This window comes from Theobroma umbraticum, unplaced genomic scaffold, assembly GCF_002168275.2.
Source record: "Theobroma umbraticum cultivar Fairchild unplaced genomic scaffold, ASM216827v3 scaffold_44.0, whole genome shotgun sequence".
NCBI classification, from domain to species: Eukaryota; Viridiplantae; Streptophyta; class Magnoliopsida; order Malvales; family Malvaceae; genus Theobroma; species Theobroma umbraticum.
Window position 1 is genome coordinate 10,334,290 of NW_018397255.1, and position 17,600 is coordinate 10,351,889.

Below are 17,600 nucleotides of genomic sequence, written 5' to 3' on the forward strand. Positions count from 1 at the left end.
ATGTTTTTTTCAGAATATAATACTTCTACATTTCTTAATTTTTCTACTCTTATCTTATTTTTTTTAGTGTGATAAAATGGTTAATAGCAAGTCTTTTATTTAGGCTTGTAAGCACTTACAAGCCTAAATAGTTACATTAAGGCACCCCTTTGTCTTAAAGATGTCTTTACATTTTGTAAGATACAATATTTGGATAAAGGTATTGTTTCAATAATTATCTTATGAAAAGACAACCATTCATTCTATAAAACATATCTTTGAGTTATACTATGAAAAAATAACTTTTCAAACTTTTCAAATGTAGTTTTTTTCAATTATCTCATAACTTTTGGATTTAGAAGTGTTTTTTCAATATGTCACTTTACCAAGAGACATAACTATTCACATGAAAAATTCACTTATAATTCAATAGTTACATTATATCACTCTATGTGGCATAATTTTTGAGCTAAGATAGCTTTTTATTATGAGACATAACCTTTTATTTTGAAAATACACCAATGATCCCTCACCATTTTCAAAATTTTCAAATACCAACAACTTTAAGAATCTTGAGCATAAATGAAGGTATCTCATAGATTTGAACTTTCATTCAAAGAGGGTGGTTGGTTTTAGTTTGAATTAAGTGGTTAACTAAGCATTGAACCATCGATTCTTCATTTGACTAGTCGGGTCATTAAACACACACAAGCTTCCTTGCTCACTTTTGTATTTAGTTTTGCCAACACATTTTATGATCTTGTGTTCTGTATCCATTTATGAGTGCTGTCAAAATCAAGCCTTTAGCTCTTAAAAGCGGCTACACTTTCACTCACATAAGTAGTCTCCATTGAAAATGCTCCGTCATTATAATACTTCAACATATAAATGTTAAGGATCTATTAAAATTTTTTTTTCAACTTTATCTTACACATTATAAGAACCAAATACTATACATTTTGATATGAAAAATATAAATTAGTGCTTGCAATCACCATGCAATAAAATGGTTAGTATTTAAGATTTACAAATCGATGGCAAGCATCCAGGTAACCTCCCACTATTGAAGATTTAATAGATAGGACATGAATTGGGTTGGGGCGTGCTGGCACATGGATCGGCCTCGGAAGGCAAACGAGCGGCAGATTATTGCCGTCGTGATCCGATGGTGGAGGAAGAGGAGAAGGGAACGACGTGGCGTATTGAAGGACATGAAGCCATTTGATACCATCAATTTCGTTGATCCCAATGTGGTGGTTTAGCCTTTTTCTTTTTGTTTACTTATCCATCCATGGATTCTTTATGCTTTATCCTTATCTCTCTGGAGTGCCTTTCTTACTTTTTGAAGGTGTTGGATAAAATTGTTCAGGAGTACATAAAGAATTCAACTAACCAATTATAATTCAAATGTAAGGGTTTGATTCTCTACAAAATTCATCAATCAAAATACTAATTTGCCAAGGTTAAAAGTGCAAAAATTTAAAATTGAAGAATTGTAGCAGCTTACTTTACCAGGATTCTGAAGGCAAGACAAAGAAGAAGTCAAGATATTATGAATGACCTTGGATATTCCAATGACCAAAATCAGTTACTTTGCTTGTGCAGATAATCAAATTTTGATTCTACATTGTAACATTTAACTTTTTGTTATTTATTTCGGTTTCCTCTCTTTGGATGCTTTAGTTTGCCTTGTCTTCTTTGCTACCCATTGGATCTTTTTCATTTTCTAACTGTAAGACTGAGATCCTGTTGGCTCTATGGCAAATTGTGTGGCCCAAAACACCATCATTCTGTTTGCTCTCTTTTAGAAAGAAGGAAAAAAGATTATTCATTCCAAGATTTCTATAACCAAATATGAGTACGTGACAAAGGCTAAATGCTTCCCCAAGAATTCTTCCATTTGTTTTCTTTTTCTTTTTGTTACTTGTCAGAAACAATCCACCCATGGATTCTTTATGCTTTACCCTTAGCATTCTTGAGTGGTTTTGCACCTTTAACTTTTGAAGAATTCTTTATCAGATACATTACTTCTACAAATAATCGAACTTCGATTCTACATTTTAAAGTTCTAACTTATTGTCATTTATTTCAGTTTCCTCTCTTTCAATGCTTTCTTATGCCTTGTCTTCTTTGCCATTGATTGGAACTTTTTTCCTCTCATTGTAAGATTGAAAGTCTGTTTGCTCCATAGATTTCTTATTCATTCATTTCTATTCTATTTCTGGTTTGCTTTGTCTAATTTAGCAATTAGTACAATTAAAAAGAAAAGAATGGAGTTTCTTACTGGCTTTAAGCATAATTATCAGAGTAAGGTTCAGAATCTGAAGTCTCAAATTGAAAGCCTGAAAGATGAAAGAGATAAAATCAAGCATTCTAGGGGAAAGGGAGAAGAGATTGAACATGATGTCCAGAGTTGGCTGACTCATGCAGAGGACAAAATCAAGGAAGAGGAAGAGATAGTGAAGAATCTTGAAGCAGAAGCAAAGAAGAGGTGTTTCATTGGCCTGTGTCCTAATTTCAAGTCTCTTAACCAGCTCTACAAGGTAGCTGAACAGAATGCAAAGGCTATTCTGGAACTCATTCAACAAGCAGAATCTTACAAGCTCAATAATAAGAACAATGTTCAGAACTTGGAGAATCAAGCTGAGGCTGAGAAAAGAAACAGGATGATGGATGTTGAACAGGACAAGGAAACCAATGATGTGGCAGAGAAGGTGAATAAAGTCAAAGATAACGAAGAGGACAAAAGTTTGGTTGGGTTGGATCCTAAATTCAAGTCTGCTAACCAGGTCAGTGCTTCAGCAGAAGATGATGGCAAGGCCATTGGCGGCGAGCTAATCGAACAACACAGGTTTGGTAGAGGTTTATATCCTGATAGATCCCAGGAGACAGAATCTATGCCTATCCAACGTTATAAGGCTTTTGAATCAAGAAAAGCTACCATGGAAAATATCATGAAAGCCTTGAAGGATCCTGATTTCAAGATCATTGGTGTGCATGGGATGGCTGGCGTGGGCAAGACCGTGCTCGTGAAAGAGATTATGAGGAAAGCCAGGGCAGAAGGCTTGTTTGATGAGGTTGCAATGGCAACTGTTTCACGCAATCCAAACATTAAAGAAATTCAAGCAAAAGTTGCAGATGCATTAGGCCTGAACTTTGATGAGGAGAGTGTGTTTGGAAGAGCAATGAGGCTGCAGCAGTGGTTGAAGAAAGAAGATAAAAGGGTTCTTCTAGTTTTAGATGATGTTTGGCAAAGACTGGACTTAGAAGAAGTTGGGATTGCTTTTGAAAGTTACCAGAATATTGCGAGCAAGGAAGATCTAGGACCAATGATCCAAAGTATCAATGGAAACGCTTTTCAGAAATTATCTGCTGTTAGACTCAAAATATTGCTGACTTCCACAACCCAAGAAGTACTCACCCACATGAAAACGGAAATGAATTTTGAAGTCCAAGTGTTAACCAATGAAGAAGCAATGGTTTGGTTTGAAAAAATCGTGGGCGATACAGCAATGCAGCCTGCTTATCAACAAATAGTGACAAGAGTGGTGAAAGACTGTGCAGGTTTTCCAGTGGCGATTTCAGCAATTGCAGCTGCATTGAAAATGCGGGCCCTTAATATTTTGGTGGAAGCCTTGCCAGAAGAGAGAAAACCAATTCCAACGAAAGAAGAAAATCTGAAAAGTGTGTACTTGACAATACAGCTGTGTTACAGCTTGTTAAAGAAACCGAAACTGCAGTCACTTTTCCAACTCTGTGCCTTGCTACCGAAAGGTTCTGATATTCGTGTGTCTGACTTGCTAAGGTACAAGTTGGGTGTGAAAATAGCAAAAAACGTAAGCACATTGGAGAAAGCAAGAAAAAGTGTGAATAAGCTCAAAGATGCAGGTTTACTAAGTGGTGACAATGATGAGCTGGTGAAAATGCATGACATTGTTCGTGATGTCTCCATTTGGATTGCATCTGAAGATAAGCAGATGTTTGTTATAGAGGATGAAATCCATCTGGAAGAACTGCTGGAGCAGGGAAAACTCAAAAATTGCACTGCCATCTCACTGCCATTTAGTAACATTCATGAGCTTCCGAGCAAGTTGGCATGTCCCAGACTAAAGTTGCTGGTTTTGCTAAACAAAAATCCATCGTTAAAAGTCCCAGAAACATTTTTTCAAGAGATCACTGAACTCTTGGTATTAGATTTGGCTGGTATGAATTTTCCTGTTCTGCCTTCATCATTTGTTAATCTAAGAAAACTTCAAATGTTGTGTTTGGATGAATGTAAGTTGAATGATATAGCAATTATTGGGAACTTGAAGGAATTGAATGCCCTTAGAATTCACAGTTCTGATATCCAGCAATTGCCTTGGGAAATAGGAAAACTAACCAAGCTTAGGTCGTTAGACTTGAGCAATTGTTCCAAACTTAAGGTCATTCCAGCAAAAATCATATCAGGCTTGTCTAATTTAGAAGAACTGCTTATGTGCAATAGCTTTGATCGATGGGGTGTTGAAGGGAATGCTAGTCTTATTGAACTGAAGCCTTTGTCTCGTCTAACTACTTTAGATTTGCATATTCGTTCTGCTCTAGCTTTGCCAGCAGAATTGTTCTCTGAAAAGTTGGACAGATACAAGATTCTGATTGGGGAGGTCTGGGACTGGTCTGGAAAGTATGAAAGGAGGAGGATTCTGAAACTCAAGCTTACTAAGGGAATTCACTTGGATCGTGGAGTTAAAGTGTTGTTGCGGAAAACTGAAGACCTATATCTAGATGAATTGAAAGGCATCAAGAACTTGCTTTATGAGCTGGACAGCACAGGTTTTCCACAACTTAAGAATCTCTATATACAAAATGGTTCTGAAATTCAGTCCATTATTAACTCTACAGAGGTGGTTTCCGGTAAAGCCTTTCCTATCTTGGAGTCATTGTTTCTTCAGAATCTGATTAACTTGGAGAAGATATGTCAAGGCAAACTTGAAGCAGAATGTTTCAAGAGAATGAAAATTATAAGCGTCAAACGTTGTGATGGACTGAAGAATCTGTTTTCATTCTCCATGACCAAAATGCTTCTCCAACTTCAAGAAATTAAAGTGACAAACTGCAAAAGCATTGAAGGGATTGTTGTTGAAGAGAGAGAGGAAAGTACTAGTGTAGCAACCAATAAAACAGAGTTTTGCGAATTGCGATCCTTAACACTGCAACTTCTACCTGAGCTTGGTAGTTTCTGCTCTAAAGAGAAGAGTCATTCCATATATCAACAGGAACCAGTGAAAACAAGGTCTTGGCTACTTTTCAATGGAAAGGTACTACTATATACAAATCTTTTTTTTGTCCATTCAATTGCAGAAGCATACTTATAAAAACTCATAAGAAAGACTAAATTTTATTGAAATGGTGTTAATGTCTGTAGGTTGTGTTTCCTGTCCTTGAGAACCTGCGATTGTCCTCAATCAACATTGAAAGGATATGGGAGAAAACATCGTATTGCAGTCGGAATTTGACAAGCTTAGTCATTGAGGGTTGTGGCAACCTTAAACATCTGTTTTCACCTTCTATCATTAAAGGTCTATCGCAACTCAAAAGCTTTGCGATAATTGACTGCAAGCGCATAAGAGAGATAATAGTTCCAGAGGAAGTACGGGTAGAAGCAAAAGAAGAAGAAGAAGAGGAAGAAGAAGAAGAAGAAGAAGAAGAAGAAGAAGAAGAAAAAGAAGAAGAGGAAGAAGAAGAAGAAGAAGAAGAAGAAGAAGAAGAAGAAAAAGCAGAAGGAAAAAAAATAGAAAAAGAAATGTCCAACAGGATATCATTCCCCCAACTAAATTCCCTTAAGATGAAAAATCTTGGAAATTTAGTTGGATTCTGCTCAGAGAATTATTTTCTCGAATTCCCATCCTTGAAGCTTTTGGAGATAGATAATTGTCCTCAATTGAAGGAATTCATGCACAAATCTCTGAGAACAGACATCACAACTGTCAGTCAAGCTGTAGAAATAAACACAGAGAGGGATTACCATTTTTCTACACAAGCTCTTTTCAGCGATAAGGTATATTATTCTCAATCTCCATTTTCTTCAATCTATGATTTTTCTCTTGCCTTTTGACATCACTTGTAAGAATTAGCTCTTTTTATCCTTTTACTCATTGGCATGAAATTATACAGGTTGCATTTCCCAGCTTGAAGATATTGAAAATCTTCTACTTGAAAACTGTGAAGATTATATGGCACAACTTACTCCATACAGATTCCTTTTGCAAACTAAAGGAAATGAAGGTTGGTTTTTGCAATGATTTGTTGACAATTTTTCCTTCTAATATGGTGGGGACATTCCAGAGAATCAAAACACTAATAGTTAGCAATTGTGAATCACTGCAACATATTTTTGAAATCAAGGTGTTAGACATCAAAGATACAAATCCTGTAGCCACCCAACTAAGAGAATTGTACATCTTTCATCTTCCAAACCTGAAGCATGTCTGGCATGAGGATCCTGGAGACATTCTTACCTTTCAAAATATGCGTATAATGCATGTTCGGGATTGTTGGAGCCTAAAAAGTCTTTTTCCAGCATCAGTGGCAAAAGGTCTAAAACAACTCAAAGATCTTACAATTAATTGTTGTGGATTGGAAGAGGTTGTTTCAAAGGAGGAAGGATTGAAACAAGCTGTTAATAATTTTGTCTTTCCTCAAGCCTGCTATCTTACTCTTTGGAACCTGCCTGAACTTAAATGTTTTTACCCAGCTATGTATGAGATAGAATTGCCAAAGTTAAAAATGTTGAAGACTTATCATTGTGGCAAAGAAAATATACTTGGGATACAAGAACATCATTCCTCAATCCAAACGCCGCTTGCCCTGATTGAAAAGGTATTAATCTCCAACATTTCTTTAAAGATGTTTACATATGATGTGCAAACTGAATGAGCTGCCTAAATTTTGTTGGCAAACTTGAATAGCAAAAGGCAGTTGGATATCTAGAATACTGTTTTATTTATTTTTTCCACTTTTTCCTGTAAATTCTACTGAAAACTTTGGTTTTGCTTTAAAACAAGCAATCCATGTGTTAATTATCTTTAATTTGTAATGTTTTGAAAGTCCTTTTAGCAGCACTGTACCTTTCCAGCTTCAACAGAACTTTCATAAATTTAGATATAGTGTTAATACTTTAGCAGCATTTCAAATAAAAATGCGATTAAACTTATATGATAATTAATAGTAAACTAATAGTTTTGATTCTTTCACTATACTGGATAGGAGTAGAGCTATGCAGATGGTCAAAAGAGAAGAAAGGGAAAGAAAGGAAAAGGAAAATAAAAAAGAAGTTGAAATAGAAATTGATCTCTTTTGATTGAAAAATGATAATATGGCAACTCTATAACTGTAAATTAATTGACTTGAATTGACCACCAGCAGAGAAAATTTTCTATTTTCTTACCAAAACATATGGTTATATTAAGGTAAAGAGAAACTAAGTCCAACTTGTTTTTATTTGATGGATTCCTAGGTCATCCCTAATTTGGAGGAATTGTCATTAAACAGCAATGACATTTCTACAATATGCAATCATCAGTTTCCAGGACCCTTTGGTAAAATAAAAGTTCTTCAAGTGCTTTGCTACCATGACAAATCAGCTGTTTTTCCATTTTGGCTTCTCCAAGAATTCAACAATCTGGAGAAGCTTGAGGTGATTTGTTCTGAATTCAAAGAGCTCTTCAGCAATGAAGGAAAGGCCAGTGAAAAGATGCCGGCAAGGATACTTAAACAAATTAGAAAATTAAAACTGGATAGTCTTCCTAATCCAAGGCATATATGGAAGCAAAACTCACAACTAGATCATGTTCTCCCAAATCTTGAAACTCTTGAAGTTTGGAGATGTGATGGATTGATTAGTTTAGGATCATCCTCAGTATCCTTTCAGAATCTGACAACTTTGGATGTTTGGCAGTGCAAAGGGATTGTAACCTTAATTACATCCTCAACAGCACGAAATTTGGGGCAACTAATAAAAATGAGGATAAGAGAATGCATCATGGTGACAGAAATAGTTTCAAATTGGGGAGATGGCTCAGAAACCGAGATCATTTTTAGCAAGTTGAAATGTTTGGAACTTCATTATGTACCAAATCTCAAAAGCTTCTGTTCAGGGAAATACGCCTTTCAGTTTCCATCTTTGGAACAAATTATTGTGAGGCAATGCCCTAAGTTGAAGATCTTTTGTCAGGGAGACTTAAGCACCCCAGAGTTGTATAAAGTACTACTAGCAGAAGAGGATTATAAGTGGTTTTGGGCAGGTGACCTCAATACCACCATATATCAGTTGCACGTAAACATGGTACTTACTGGATTTATAAACTTTATTCTCTCTTTTTTGGTTAATGACAGCAACTGTTAGTCCTTTTTTTCTAATGGCATTTGTTCTTCTAGTTTGACTTTTGCTATATTTTGTTTTAATAGGTAAGATACTATGAGCCAGAATATTTGAAACTTCATGAGTTTCCTGAGCTGGAGGAAACATGGAATAAAATTCCTCAAGGAATTTTGGATTTTAAGAGACTCAAATTTCTGGAACTTTATAGCTGCAACAACTTGAGCTACATTTTCACTGCTCCCATGACTCTAGAACTTGTGCAACTTCAGCAGATAAAGGTCAAAAATTGCAAAGCTATTAAAGAAATCATCAAAGATGAGGGAGCAACCACAGAGAAGATCATATTCTGTCAGCTTAACTCAATAACTCTCAAATCTTGTTTGGGCTTGGCAAGTTTTTATCTAGGAAGTTCTGCATTGGAATGCCCAAACTTGAAGGAAATTACATTAGTTGATTGTCCACATATGGTTGCATTTGCATCTATAGTTTCACAAAAGCTAGACATAGAGATCATTGATGGAGGAAATACCAAGATGCTTGGCAAGGGCATTCCTGATGTCTCTGCTGCACCCTTTTTCGGTGATAAGGTCAGGCTGTTCTGTTTTGTGAGGATAATTTTTCACATTTTTAAAGATTTTCGTTTTAAGGTGTAACTTCAAAATGAAAATGCTTGATTAGTGCATCTCTGTTGTCTGTGTTGTATCCTTTTCCAATTATAATTTTCCAGGGCTTAAAAGGTTTTAAAACATAATTTTTCTTCTTCTTCTTTAGTAAAACTCAAAAGGCTTTCTCTCATTTTCTTTCACATAACCATGTTTTGTTATTAACACAATCAAATGAATTTTGCAGGTGTCATTACCTGTGTTAGAGGATTTGACAATCATAGACATGGGAAACTTGGAGAGGCTATGGGATGACCAACTTGAGATGAATTCCTTCTTCAAACTAAAGCACTTTAAAGTGCATGGGTGTTTGAAACTATCAAAGGTTTTTCCCCTTAAAATGTTGGGAAGACTTCAGAGACTTAAAAATCTGCAAATAATGAAGTGTGCTTCGCTTGAAGAAATATTTGAATCTAAATTGACTGCGGCAGAAAAAAACAATAAGTTGGTATTTCCTCATGCGACATACCTGAACCTTTCTATGCTACCAAAACTGAAGAGTTTCTACTTCGGGATGCACACTACGGAATGGCCATCATTGACAAAAATGGATGTTTATGGATGTGACCATGTGGAGATATTTGCTTTGGAATACCCGGGCTCCCAAGAAACACAAGGACAAAGTCAACTTCAGCCACCCCTGTTTTGGATCAATAAGGTATGCGAAACATGTCCACCAGATGCATTAATTTTCCATTTCCTATTCTATATATTTAATGAAGTATAGTAAATCTAGATGAATGTCTTCTATTTTTAATATATATCTGTTTCTGTTTGGCATGGTAGCTTATCCTAAGCATTCTCTAATTGGTTATCCTCATATGACTTTAAATAGTAATTTAAACACATTTATGTAATTCAGCACCCTTTATCCAATTCATCCTCGCTTTTGTTTAACACATTTATCATTTTCCCAGGACACATTCCCCTGTTTAGAAGAACTGAGAATGGAGTGCAATGCACACATGAAAGAGATATGGCATGGACAACTTCCAGAAGGGTATTTTAAACTGAAAGTTCTTGAACTGATAAATTTTCATGCACAAGTAACTGTTCTTCCATCTTATTTCTTTCGGTCATTATCAAATCTTGAAAAGTTAGTTGTGAGTGATGCTTCCTTTAATGAAATATTCCAATGTGAAGAACTTGGTGGTGAGGAGAAACAGGAAAGAGCAATTGCTCAGTTAAGCGGTTTGAGGTTATCAAAACTCCATGAACTGACACATCTTTGGAAGGAGAATTTCAAACCTGGAGCAATTTTCTATAACATGAGAGCTCTAGAAGTGCATGATTGTGGTAAATTAAAGATTTTAGTGCCTTCCTCAGTGTCTTTTGAGAATTTGACAACTCTAGAGGTGTCAAGATGTCAGGGACTTAAACATTTAATTGCACACTCCACAGCTAAAAGCCTGGTGCAGCTTACGAGAATGAGTGTAACAGATTGCAAAATGATAGAAGAAATCATAGCATGCTCAGGTGATGAAGTGGATCAAAGCATTGTTTTCCCTCGGCTAAAGTGTTTGGGACTTAGTTGTCTGCCAAACTTAGAAGGATTTTGCTTGAGGAATTACACCTTCCAATTTCCTTCCTTGGAAGCTGCAATTTTGAGACACTGCCCAAAGATGAAAAATTTGCCTCAGGAAAATTTACGACTTATGTATTCAACTGATGAAGATGAAGGGCATTGGGAAGGTGACCGGAACACCACCATACAACTTTTATTCATGGAAACAGTATGCACTAATTCCAAACTCTAATCCTCCACCTTTGCTTTTCTCTAGTTTTTCCTTTCTTATTTGCTTTCCCTAGTCATTTTAAATAAACGATCTTATTAGCTGCAAGGTTACTCAAGTATGTAGCTTCCTTATGATGCTGCTTGCAACAATAACTTCATTGGAAAACCTCTAGGAATATAACAGCTAGATATTTTTTATCTTAATGTCATTTTTTGTGTGCTATAAATATCTTGGATTTTGTAGGTTGAATACCGTGCGATTGAGTATTTGGTACTCTCTGATTCTTCCAAGTTGATGGATATAAGGAACTGGAATCCACAAGGAATTTTGGACTTTAAAAACCTTAAATTTCTGAAAGTTTATAACTGTAGAACCTTGAGATATGCATTTAACCCTTCCATGGCCATGGACCTGGTGCATCTTGAAAAACTTGAGATTCATGATTGTCAGATGTTGAAAGAGGTAATAACCACACAAGGATTAGCAAAAACAGAAAGGATGAGCAAGAAACTGTTCCCTAAACTGGCCTCGTTATTGTTTAATGCCCTTCCTAATCTCACAAGATTTTGCTCAGGAAATTACTTTGAATTCCCCACCTTGAAAGAACTTTGGGTACAGAGCTGCCCTATGTTGAAGACATTCATCTCTGGTTCTCTAACTAGAAACAATTCAGGGCAGTATCTTCATACTGATTTGACAGTTCTATTTGATGAAAAGGTGATTACAGTTCTGGATTTTTTTTCCTTACTATTCCTTTAATTTTGTCTTTAACATGTCATATCTCCATTTATGTTAAGTTATTAAGGGAATCTTATGATTTTGCAGGTAACATTCCCTTCCTTGGAGAAATTAGGAATCATTGACATGGGAAGCCTAAGAAAGATATGTAATGACCAGTTTTCTGCGGATTCATTCTCCAAACTAAAAGTTCTGAAGCTCATAGGTTTACCTAAGCTATCAGATATTCTTCCATCTTGTTTCTTTCTCTCATTGTCCAAGCTTGAAAAGCTTGTTGTGGATGATGCTTCCTTTACAGAAATATTTCAATGTGAAGGACTTGGGGAAAAAACACAGGCATGGGAACTTGCTGATTTTAGTGATTTGCGACTGTCTAAACTTCCTGAGTTGACTCATCTCTGGAAAGAGGAGTTTCATTCTCAACCTGGAATACTTTTCCAAAACCTGAGAACTCTAAAAGTATTGGAATGTCCCAAATTGAAGAGTTTAGTGTCATCCACAGTGTGTTTTAAAAATCTAACTACTCTGGAAATATCAAGGTGTCATGGATTTATTAATTTAATAACACCCTCAACAGCAAAAAGCATGGTGCAACTAAAAAGAATGAGGATAACAGATTGCAAAATGATGGAAGAAATCATAGCAAATAGTGGTGATAAAGAGAAGGATGGCATCATTTTCAAGCAACTGGAGATTCTCAGACTTCAAAGCTTACCAAGGCTTCGGAGCTTCTGCTCTGGGTACTATCACTTTGAGTTCCCAGATTTGGTTGAATTTATTGCAACAGAATGCCCTGAGTTGAGTGTGTTCTCCAAAGGAGAAATAAGCACACCATTGCTACGAAGGGTATGTCTAACAGGAGAAGATGATAGGCCTCTTGTAAATCAGGACCTTAATACCACCTTAAAAGGATCATACACAGAAAAGGTATGTTGATTTATCAAATTATCTCAATGCTATTTGTTGTATAGGTTTAGACACCTTGAGCACATGAGTTACGCTTAATTTCCAGAGTTCATGGAAACATGGAATACGAACACTCAAAAATTGATCAAGACTTGATTCTTCAAAATCCTTTAATTTATTTGTAATTACAACAGCTTGAGGAACCCTTTAATTACTTCTACTCTGAAACTCCAATGTATGGAACTAAGCACATGAGAAGCGACTGTATGGTAGAGCAAATCCAAGAAAAATGAAAGGCCATTAACATATTCCAAACTAGAGTTTCACCAAATATTTATTTAAATAGAAAAAAGCATCATTTCATTTTTTTTCTCCCTTAATTCCTTTCCTTGTCAAAAGTTTAGACCTTATATACTTTTGAGCATTGCCTGTCTCACTCTCTTTCTCTGTGCAACTCAGAGTCGGAATGAGGTGAAAGACTTGGAGTTTCTGGAATGGATGCTATCAGATCTCTGGAGACCTTCAGTTGAGTGAAGTTCAAGTGAATTTTATCTCCAAATTTGTTGTGGGAGGGTAATCTTATCAGGTCTTAAGTCTCTACGTTTCTTTTTCTACTTTGCTCTATTTTGTTTCCTTCATTGAATGGAATCCAAAGATATGAAACTGGATTTCTACTATTGTGAATCCTACTTTCTGCATTTTATTATTTCCTTCGGATATGAAATTGTTAAGGCTCATGTAACTATGAAATGAATCCAATCTTACAAACTTGAGGGTGTTTCTTTTCCTTTTGAACCGGCAGCAAATGCCTTTTGTTCTGCTGCTTGCCATTTTAATCTCTTTCTCCTTTTATCTTCGAGCTATATGTAGTTGAGTCACACTTGTAAATGGTGAATACCTACGTAATTCTTTGTTAAGTTTGGATAATTGCAGGATTGTAATAAAAGGAATTACTGGTGAAATGTTCCGTGTGAACAAAATGAATGCTATTAACAGGGTGTCAAAGCTTAAGTCAAGTATTGTACTATATATATATATATATAATTAAATGAATGATGTGAGGCATGTAAATTCATTCAATTTCAGATTTAGTTCTTCTCTTTTCTTCTTATTCTTTCTCGTTTTCCTTTTCTGTTTTACCTTCAATGCTGCTGCAATGAACTTTAATCTCAATGCAGCTAAACTTTTATGTCTTAAATACTAAGCCTTCACAAAGGAAATCAAAACCACCCTCTTTCAGAAAGCATGGCATCGATTAGTTTTATAACTCCTTACCACCAGCTTTCAGTGTTGAGTAGTTTAACAACTCCTTCACCACCAGCTTTCAATGGTGCGAATTATGCCTTTTGGGTAGTGAAATGAAGGCTTTTATCAGAGCTTCTAACCTCTGGGAAGTAGTTGAACAAGGAGGAGACTCTCCTGAGCTAAGAGCTAACCCAATTATAGCACAAATGAGGTAGCATATTGAAGAGGTAGCCAAAAGTTACAAGGCTCTAACCTCACAGTGCAGTGACAGATACCATTTTTACTATAATCATGCTTGTGAGACAGCCAAAGGAGCTTGGGACAAGCTTAAAGAAGAGTTTCAAGGGTTAAATAGGACTAGATGTTGAAGGATAGTCTCTGGTTCAATACTCTGCTCGGATTGAAGAAGCAGACCTCACCTGCTACCTACATAGTTATTTAACTTCTTGCTTATTTCAACTTTTTATGTTATTTACCTTTTCGGTCAAGCAATGTGTTAGCTTTAGCACAATTGCAGCAAAGGACAACTGACAATCTTAGTGGTGCTGCACCTCTTGTCCAGTTGCTTTTCTTTATTTTAATATTTTATCTAGTGCTTTTATATTGTAAGTTCAAATGGGACTTTACAGTGAATACAAGCAAGTCTTCTTCATTTTTCTTTGCCTACTCTCGTTAACTGGTGTAAAAGGAGCCTCATTTCTTGACCAAGATCGGACTTACAAGACTTTCTTTATATTTTACATGAAACTTTTCATGGTATCAGAGCGTGAAAAGAGTTCTTAGAGGACTACTTTAAGCATTACTTTCTAGAAAAATCAAACCTTTTTCCCTTTTTAGCCTTCATCGATCTGTTTTTTCTCACCTGCAAACAAAAGCTACAGAGTATGGCTTCTTCAACCTTTAATGCCATCGCTTCGCCAATTTTTAATGGAGAAAACTATCCCATATAGGTTGTGAAGATGAAAACTTACCTAAAGGCTTTTGACTTTTGGGAAGTGGTTGAAGTTGGAGGAGAGCCATCGGTTATGTGCCATGCCAACCCCACTATGGCTCAACTTAAATAGCATAGTGAGGAGGTGGCTAAGCAATTCAAAGCTCTGTCGTGTATACATTCCGCTGTGACAGATTCAATCTTCACAAGGATCATGACTTGTGAAGCTCCTAAGGAGGCATGGGACAAGTTGAAAGAAGAGTTCCATGGTAGTGATAGGACCAGAAAGATGCAGGTATTGAATCTTTTAAGGGTTTTTGAAGGTTTGAAAATGAAGGATGAGGAAACCATTAAAGAGTTTTCAGATAAGGTCTTGAAGGTTGTGAACCAGTTGAGGCTTCTTGGTGAAGACTTGTTAGAGAAAAGAATCGTTAACAAAGTCCTTGTGAGCTTGCTAGAGAAATTTGAATAAAAAATTTCTTCTTTAGAGGACTCCAAGGACATAGCAACACTGTCCTTAACCGAGCTGGTTAACGCCTTACAAGCTCAAGAACACAAAAGAGCTTTAAGTGAAGATGACCATATAGAGGAGGCACTATTAGCTCGAGTTAAGGATAGAAGAAATTGTGGCAACTACAGAAGAACTGATGGTGAAAAGAAGGATAAAGAAAAGAAAAAAAGTAACAAGAATCAAGGTAAGGAGAAAGGAAAATTTCCTCCTTGTAGTTGCTGTAAAAAAAGAAACCACACAGAAAAATTTTGCTGGTTCAGACCCAATGTGAAGTGTCGTAATTGTAATTAGCAAAGTCATGTTGAAAAGGTGTGTAAGAACAAGGATGCAAAAGCCGGAGAAAATGCTACTGTAGCGGAGCAAAAAGATGGAGCAGAAGAATTTCTTTTCATGGCAAGGAATCCAGGAAACTCTGCTAAGAAAGAAATATGGCTTATCGATAGTGCCTGTTCCAACCACATGATTGGAGATGAATCTCAGTTTTTGACACTAAACAGAAACTATAAGTCAACTGTGCAGATAGGGAATGGTGATTTACTACAGATTTGTAGAAAGGGAACAGTTACAGGTATTAAGTCTATTCCCAATGTTCATTTTGTGCCAGATGTTAAACAGAATTTATTGAGTGTGGGTTAGTTAACTGAAGAAGGATTTATTTTATTGTTCAAAGATAAGGCCTGTTCTGTCTTTGATTCATCTGGAAATAATTTATTTATTGTTAGGATGAGAAACAAATGTTTTCCATTAAATTGGATGGAAGTTGAGTATCAAGCTTACTCGTGTTTCTAAGGATGCTAAGTTATGGCACCGTAGACTTGGCCATGTCAACTATTCTTCACTAAAGAGAATGGGAGCTATGAATTATGTTACTGATTTACTTATGTTGCCTGAGAATGAACACTTGTGCAGTACATGTCTTCGTGGAAAACAAAGCAGGACTCCTTTTCCACAGTACAACAATTCAAAGGCCACTGATCGACTGCAGTTAGTCTACTCTGATGTAGGAGGACCCATCAAGATAGCTTTATTAAGTGGCAGTAAGTTCTATGTGACTTTCATAGATGACTACAGTAGATTTTATTGGGTTTATTTCTTGAAAAGTAAGTCTGAAGTTTTCAGTTGCTTTATTAAGTTTGTGGCTTTGGTTAAGAATCAAATTGATAGAAATATTAAGGCATTTAGGACAGATAATGGTTCAGAATTTGTCTTTAATGAGTTCAAGAATTTTCTGTCTCTTAAAGGGATAAGGCATCAATTAACTGTCCTTTCTAGTCCCCAGCAAAATGGCATATGCGAGAGGAAAAATCGAACTCTCCTGGAAATGACAAGATGTCTTTTATTTGACCAAAAATTGCCTAAAGTCTTCTGGGCAAAAGCTATAAATGTTGCAAATAATTTGTTGAATATTCTGCCAACCAGGGTGCTTGAAGACAAGAGTCCATATGAGGCCTAGTTTAACTCCAAGCCATCTGTTGCTTATTTGAGAGTGTTTGGGTGCATTGCCTGCTCACAAATTCCTCAAGTTAAGAGAACCAAGCTTGATTTTAAATCACAAGTATCGATTCATCTTGGATATAGTGATACCTGTAAGGGATATTGCCTCTATAACATCACAGACAAGAAAGTTTTCATCAGTTGAGATGTGAAATTTGATGAGAACATGTGCTGGAATTGGGACAAACTTAAAGTGGAAAATATTGAAAATAATGATGTGATTGCAAGCTATAATCTACTTGGGGAAGATGTGGATTAAAATAGTGATGAAAGTATTGATGATGTGGCTGTTCGTGGAACACGTTCTCTCTAAGAAATATATGAGCGCTGCAATGTTGCAATTGTGGAGCCAAACACCTATGATGAGGTTGCATCAGATGACAGATGGAGGAAAGCCATGGAAGCAGAAATGGAAATGATTAAGAAGAATCAAACTTGGGTTCTTGTTGAAAGGCCAAAAAATCAAAAAGTCATAGGTGTCAAGTGGATTTTCAAAACCAAGTTGAATGTTGATGGTTCAGTAAACAAATTGAAAGCCAGGTTAGTAATCAAGGGTTTTTCTCAAGTTCAAGGTGTTGATTTGTTTGAAACTTTTGCTCTTGTTGCTCATCATGACACTATAAGATTGCTGGTTGCTCTAGCTGCCAAGAAAGGATGGAGAGTTTGGCATTTTGATGTTAAATCGACATTTCCCAATGGTGTGATAACAGAGGACATTTTTGTTGAGCAACCAGAAGGTTTCTAGGAGAAAAGTAATGTAAACAAAGTGTGCAAATTGCTTAAGGCTCTTTATGGCCTTAACCAGGCTCGAAGAGCCTGGTATGAGAAAATCGATGGATATCTAGTTAGCAATGGTTTCAACATAAGTGAGAATGAGCCAACCTTATATGTGAGAAGCTTTGAAAATGCAGTGCAGCTTATCGTATCTTTGTATGTTGATGATCTCCTCATTACTGGACCCGATGGTGACCTCATGAATGATTTTAAGAGTAAGATGCAAAATGAGTTTGAAATGAATGATTTGGGAGAAATGTCTTAT

At 36.2% G+C, this 17,600-nt stretch overlaps 1 protein-coding gene and 1 pseudogene across 2 annotated transcripts; both read left to right on the top strand.

The window, feature by feature from the left end:
- The first annotated feature begins 1,786 nt into the window (after nt 1-1,786).
- Nucleotides 1,787-13,304, top strand: LOC110409386 (uncharacterized). 2 transcript variants are annotated; one of them, XM_021418711.1, is made up of 10 exons: nt 1,787-5,276; nt 5,384-6,016; nt 6,133-6,837; nt 7,916-8,302; nt 8,425-8,925; nt 9,188-9,658; nt 9,918-10,733; nt 10,980-11,453; nt 11,562-12,401; nt 12,840-13,304. In XM_021418711.1, the coding sequence occupies exons 1-10, from the start codon at nt 2,250-2,252 to the stop codon at nt 12,912-12,914; spliced, it is 7,929 nt and encodes a 2,642-aa protein (XP_021274386.1). In that variant the 5' UTR covers nt 1,787-2,249; the 3' UTR covers nt 12,915-13,304. The 2 variants fall into 2 exon arrangements, with proteins under 2 accessions (XP_021274386.1, XP_021274385.1); XM_021418710.2 differs by having other exon boundaries at nt 1,788-5,276; nt 7,475-8,302.
- Nucleotides 13,305-14,509: 1,205 nt separating this feature from the next.
- On the top strand, nt 14,510-15,856 carry LOC110429189 (uncharacterized; annotated as a pseudogene).
- The last annotated feature ends 1,744 nt before the right edge of the window (nt 15,857-17,600 follow it).

Coding starts and splice junctions, on each gene's coding strand:
- LOC110409386 (XM_021418710.2), top strand. CDS start 2,250: ATGGAGTTTCTTACTGGCTTTAAGCATAATTATCAGAGTAAGGTTCAG. Junction 6,017..6,132: donor AAGCTCTTTTCAGCGATAAG/GTATATTATTCT, acceptor GAAATTATACAG/GTTGCATTTCCCAGCTTGAA. Junction 10,734..10,979: donor AACTTTTATTCATGGAAACA/GTATGCACTAAT, acceptor TGGATTTTGTAG/GTTGAATACCGTGCGATTGA.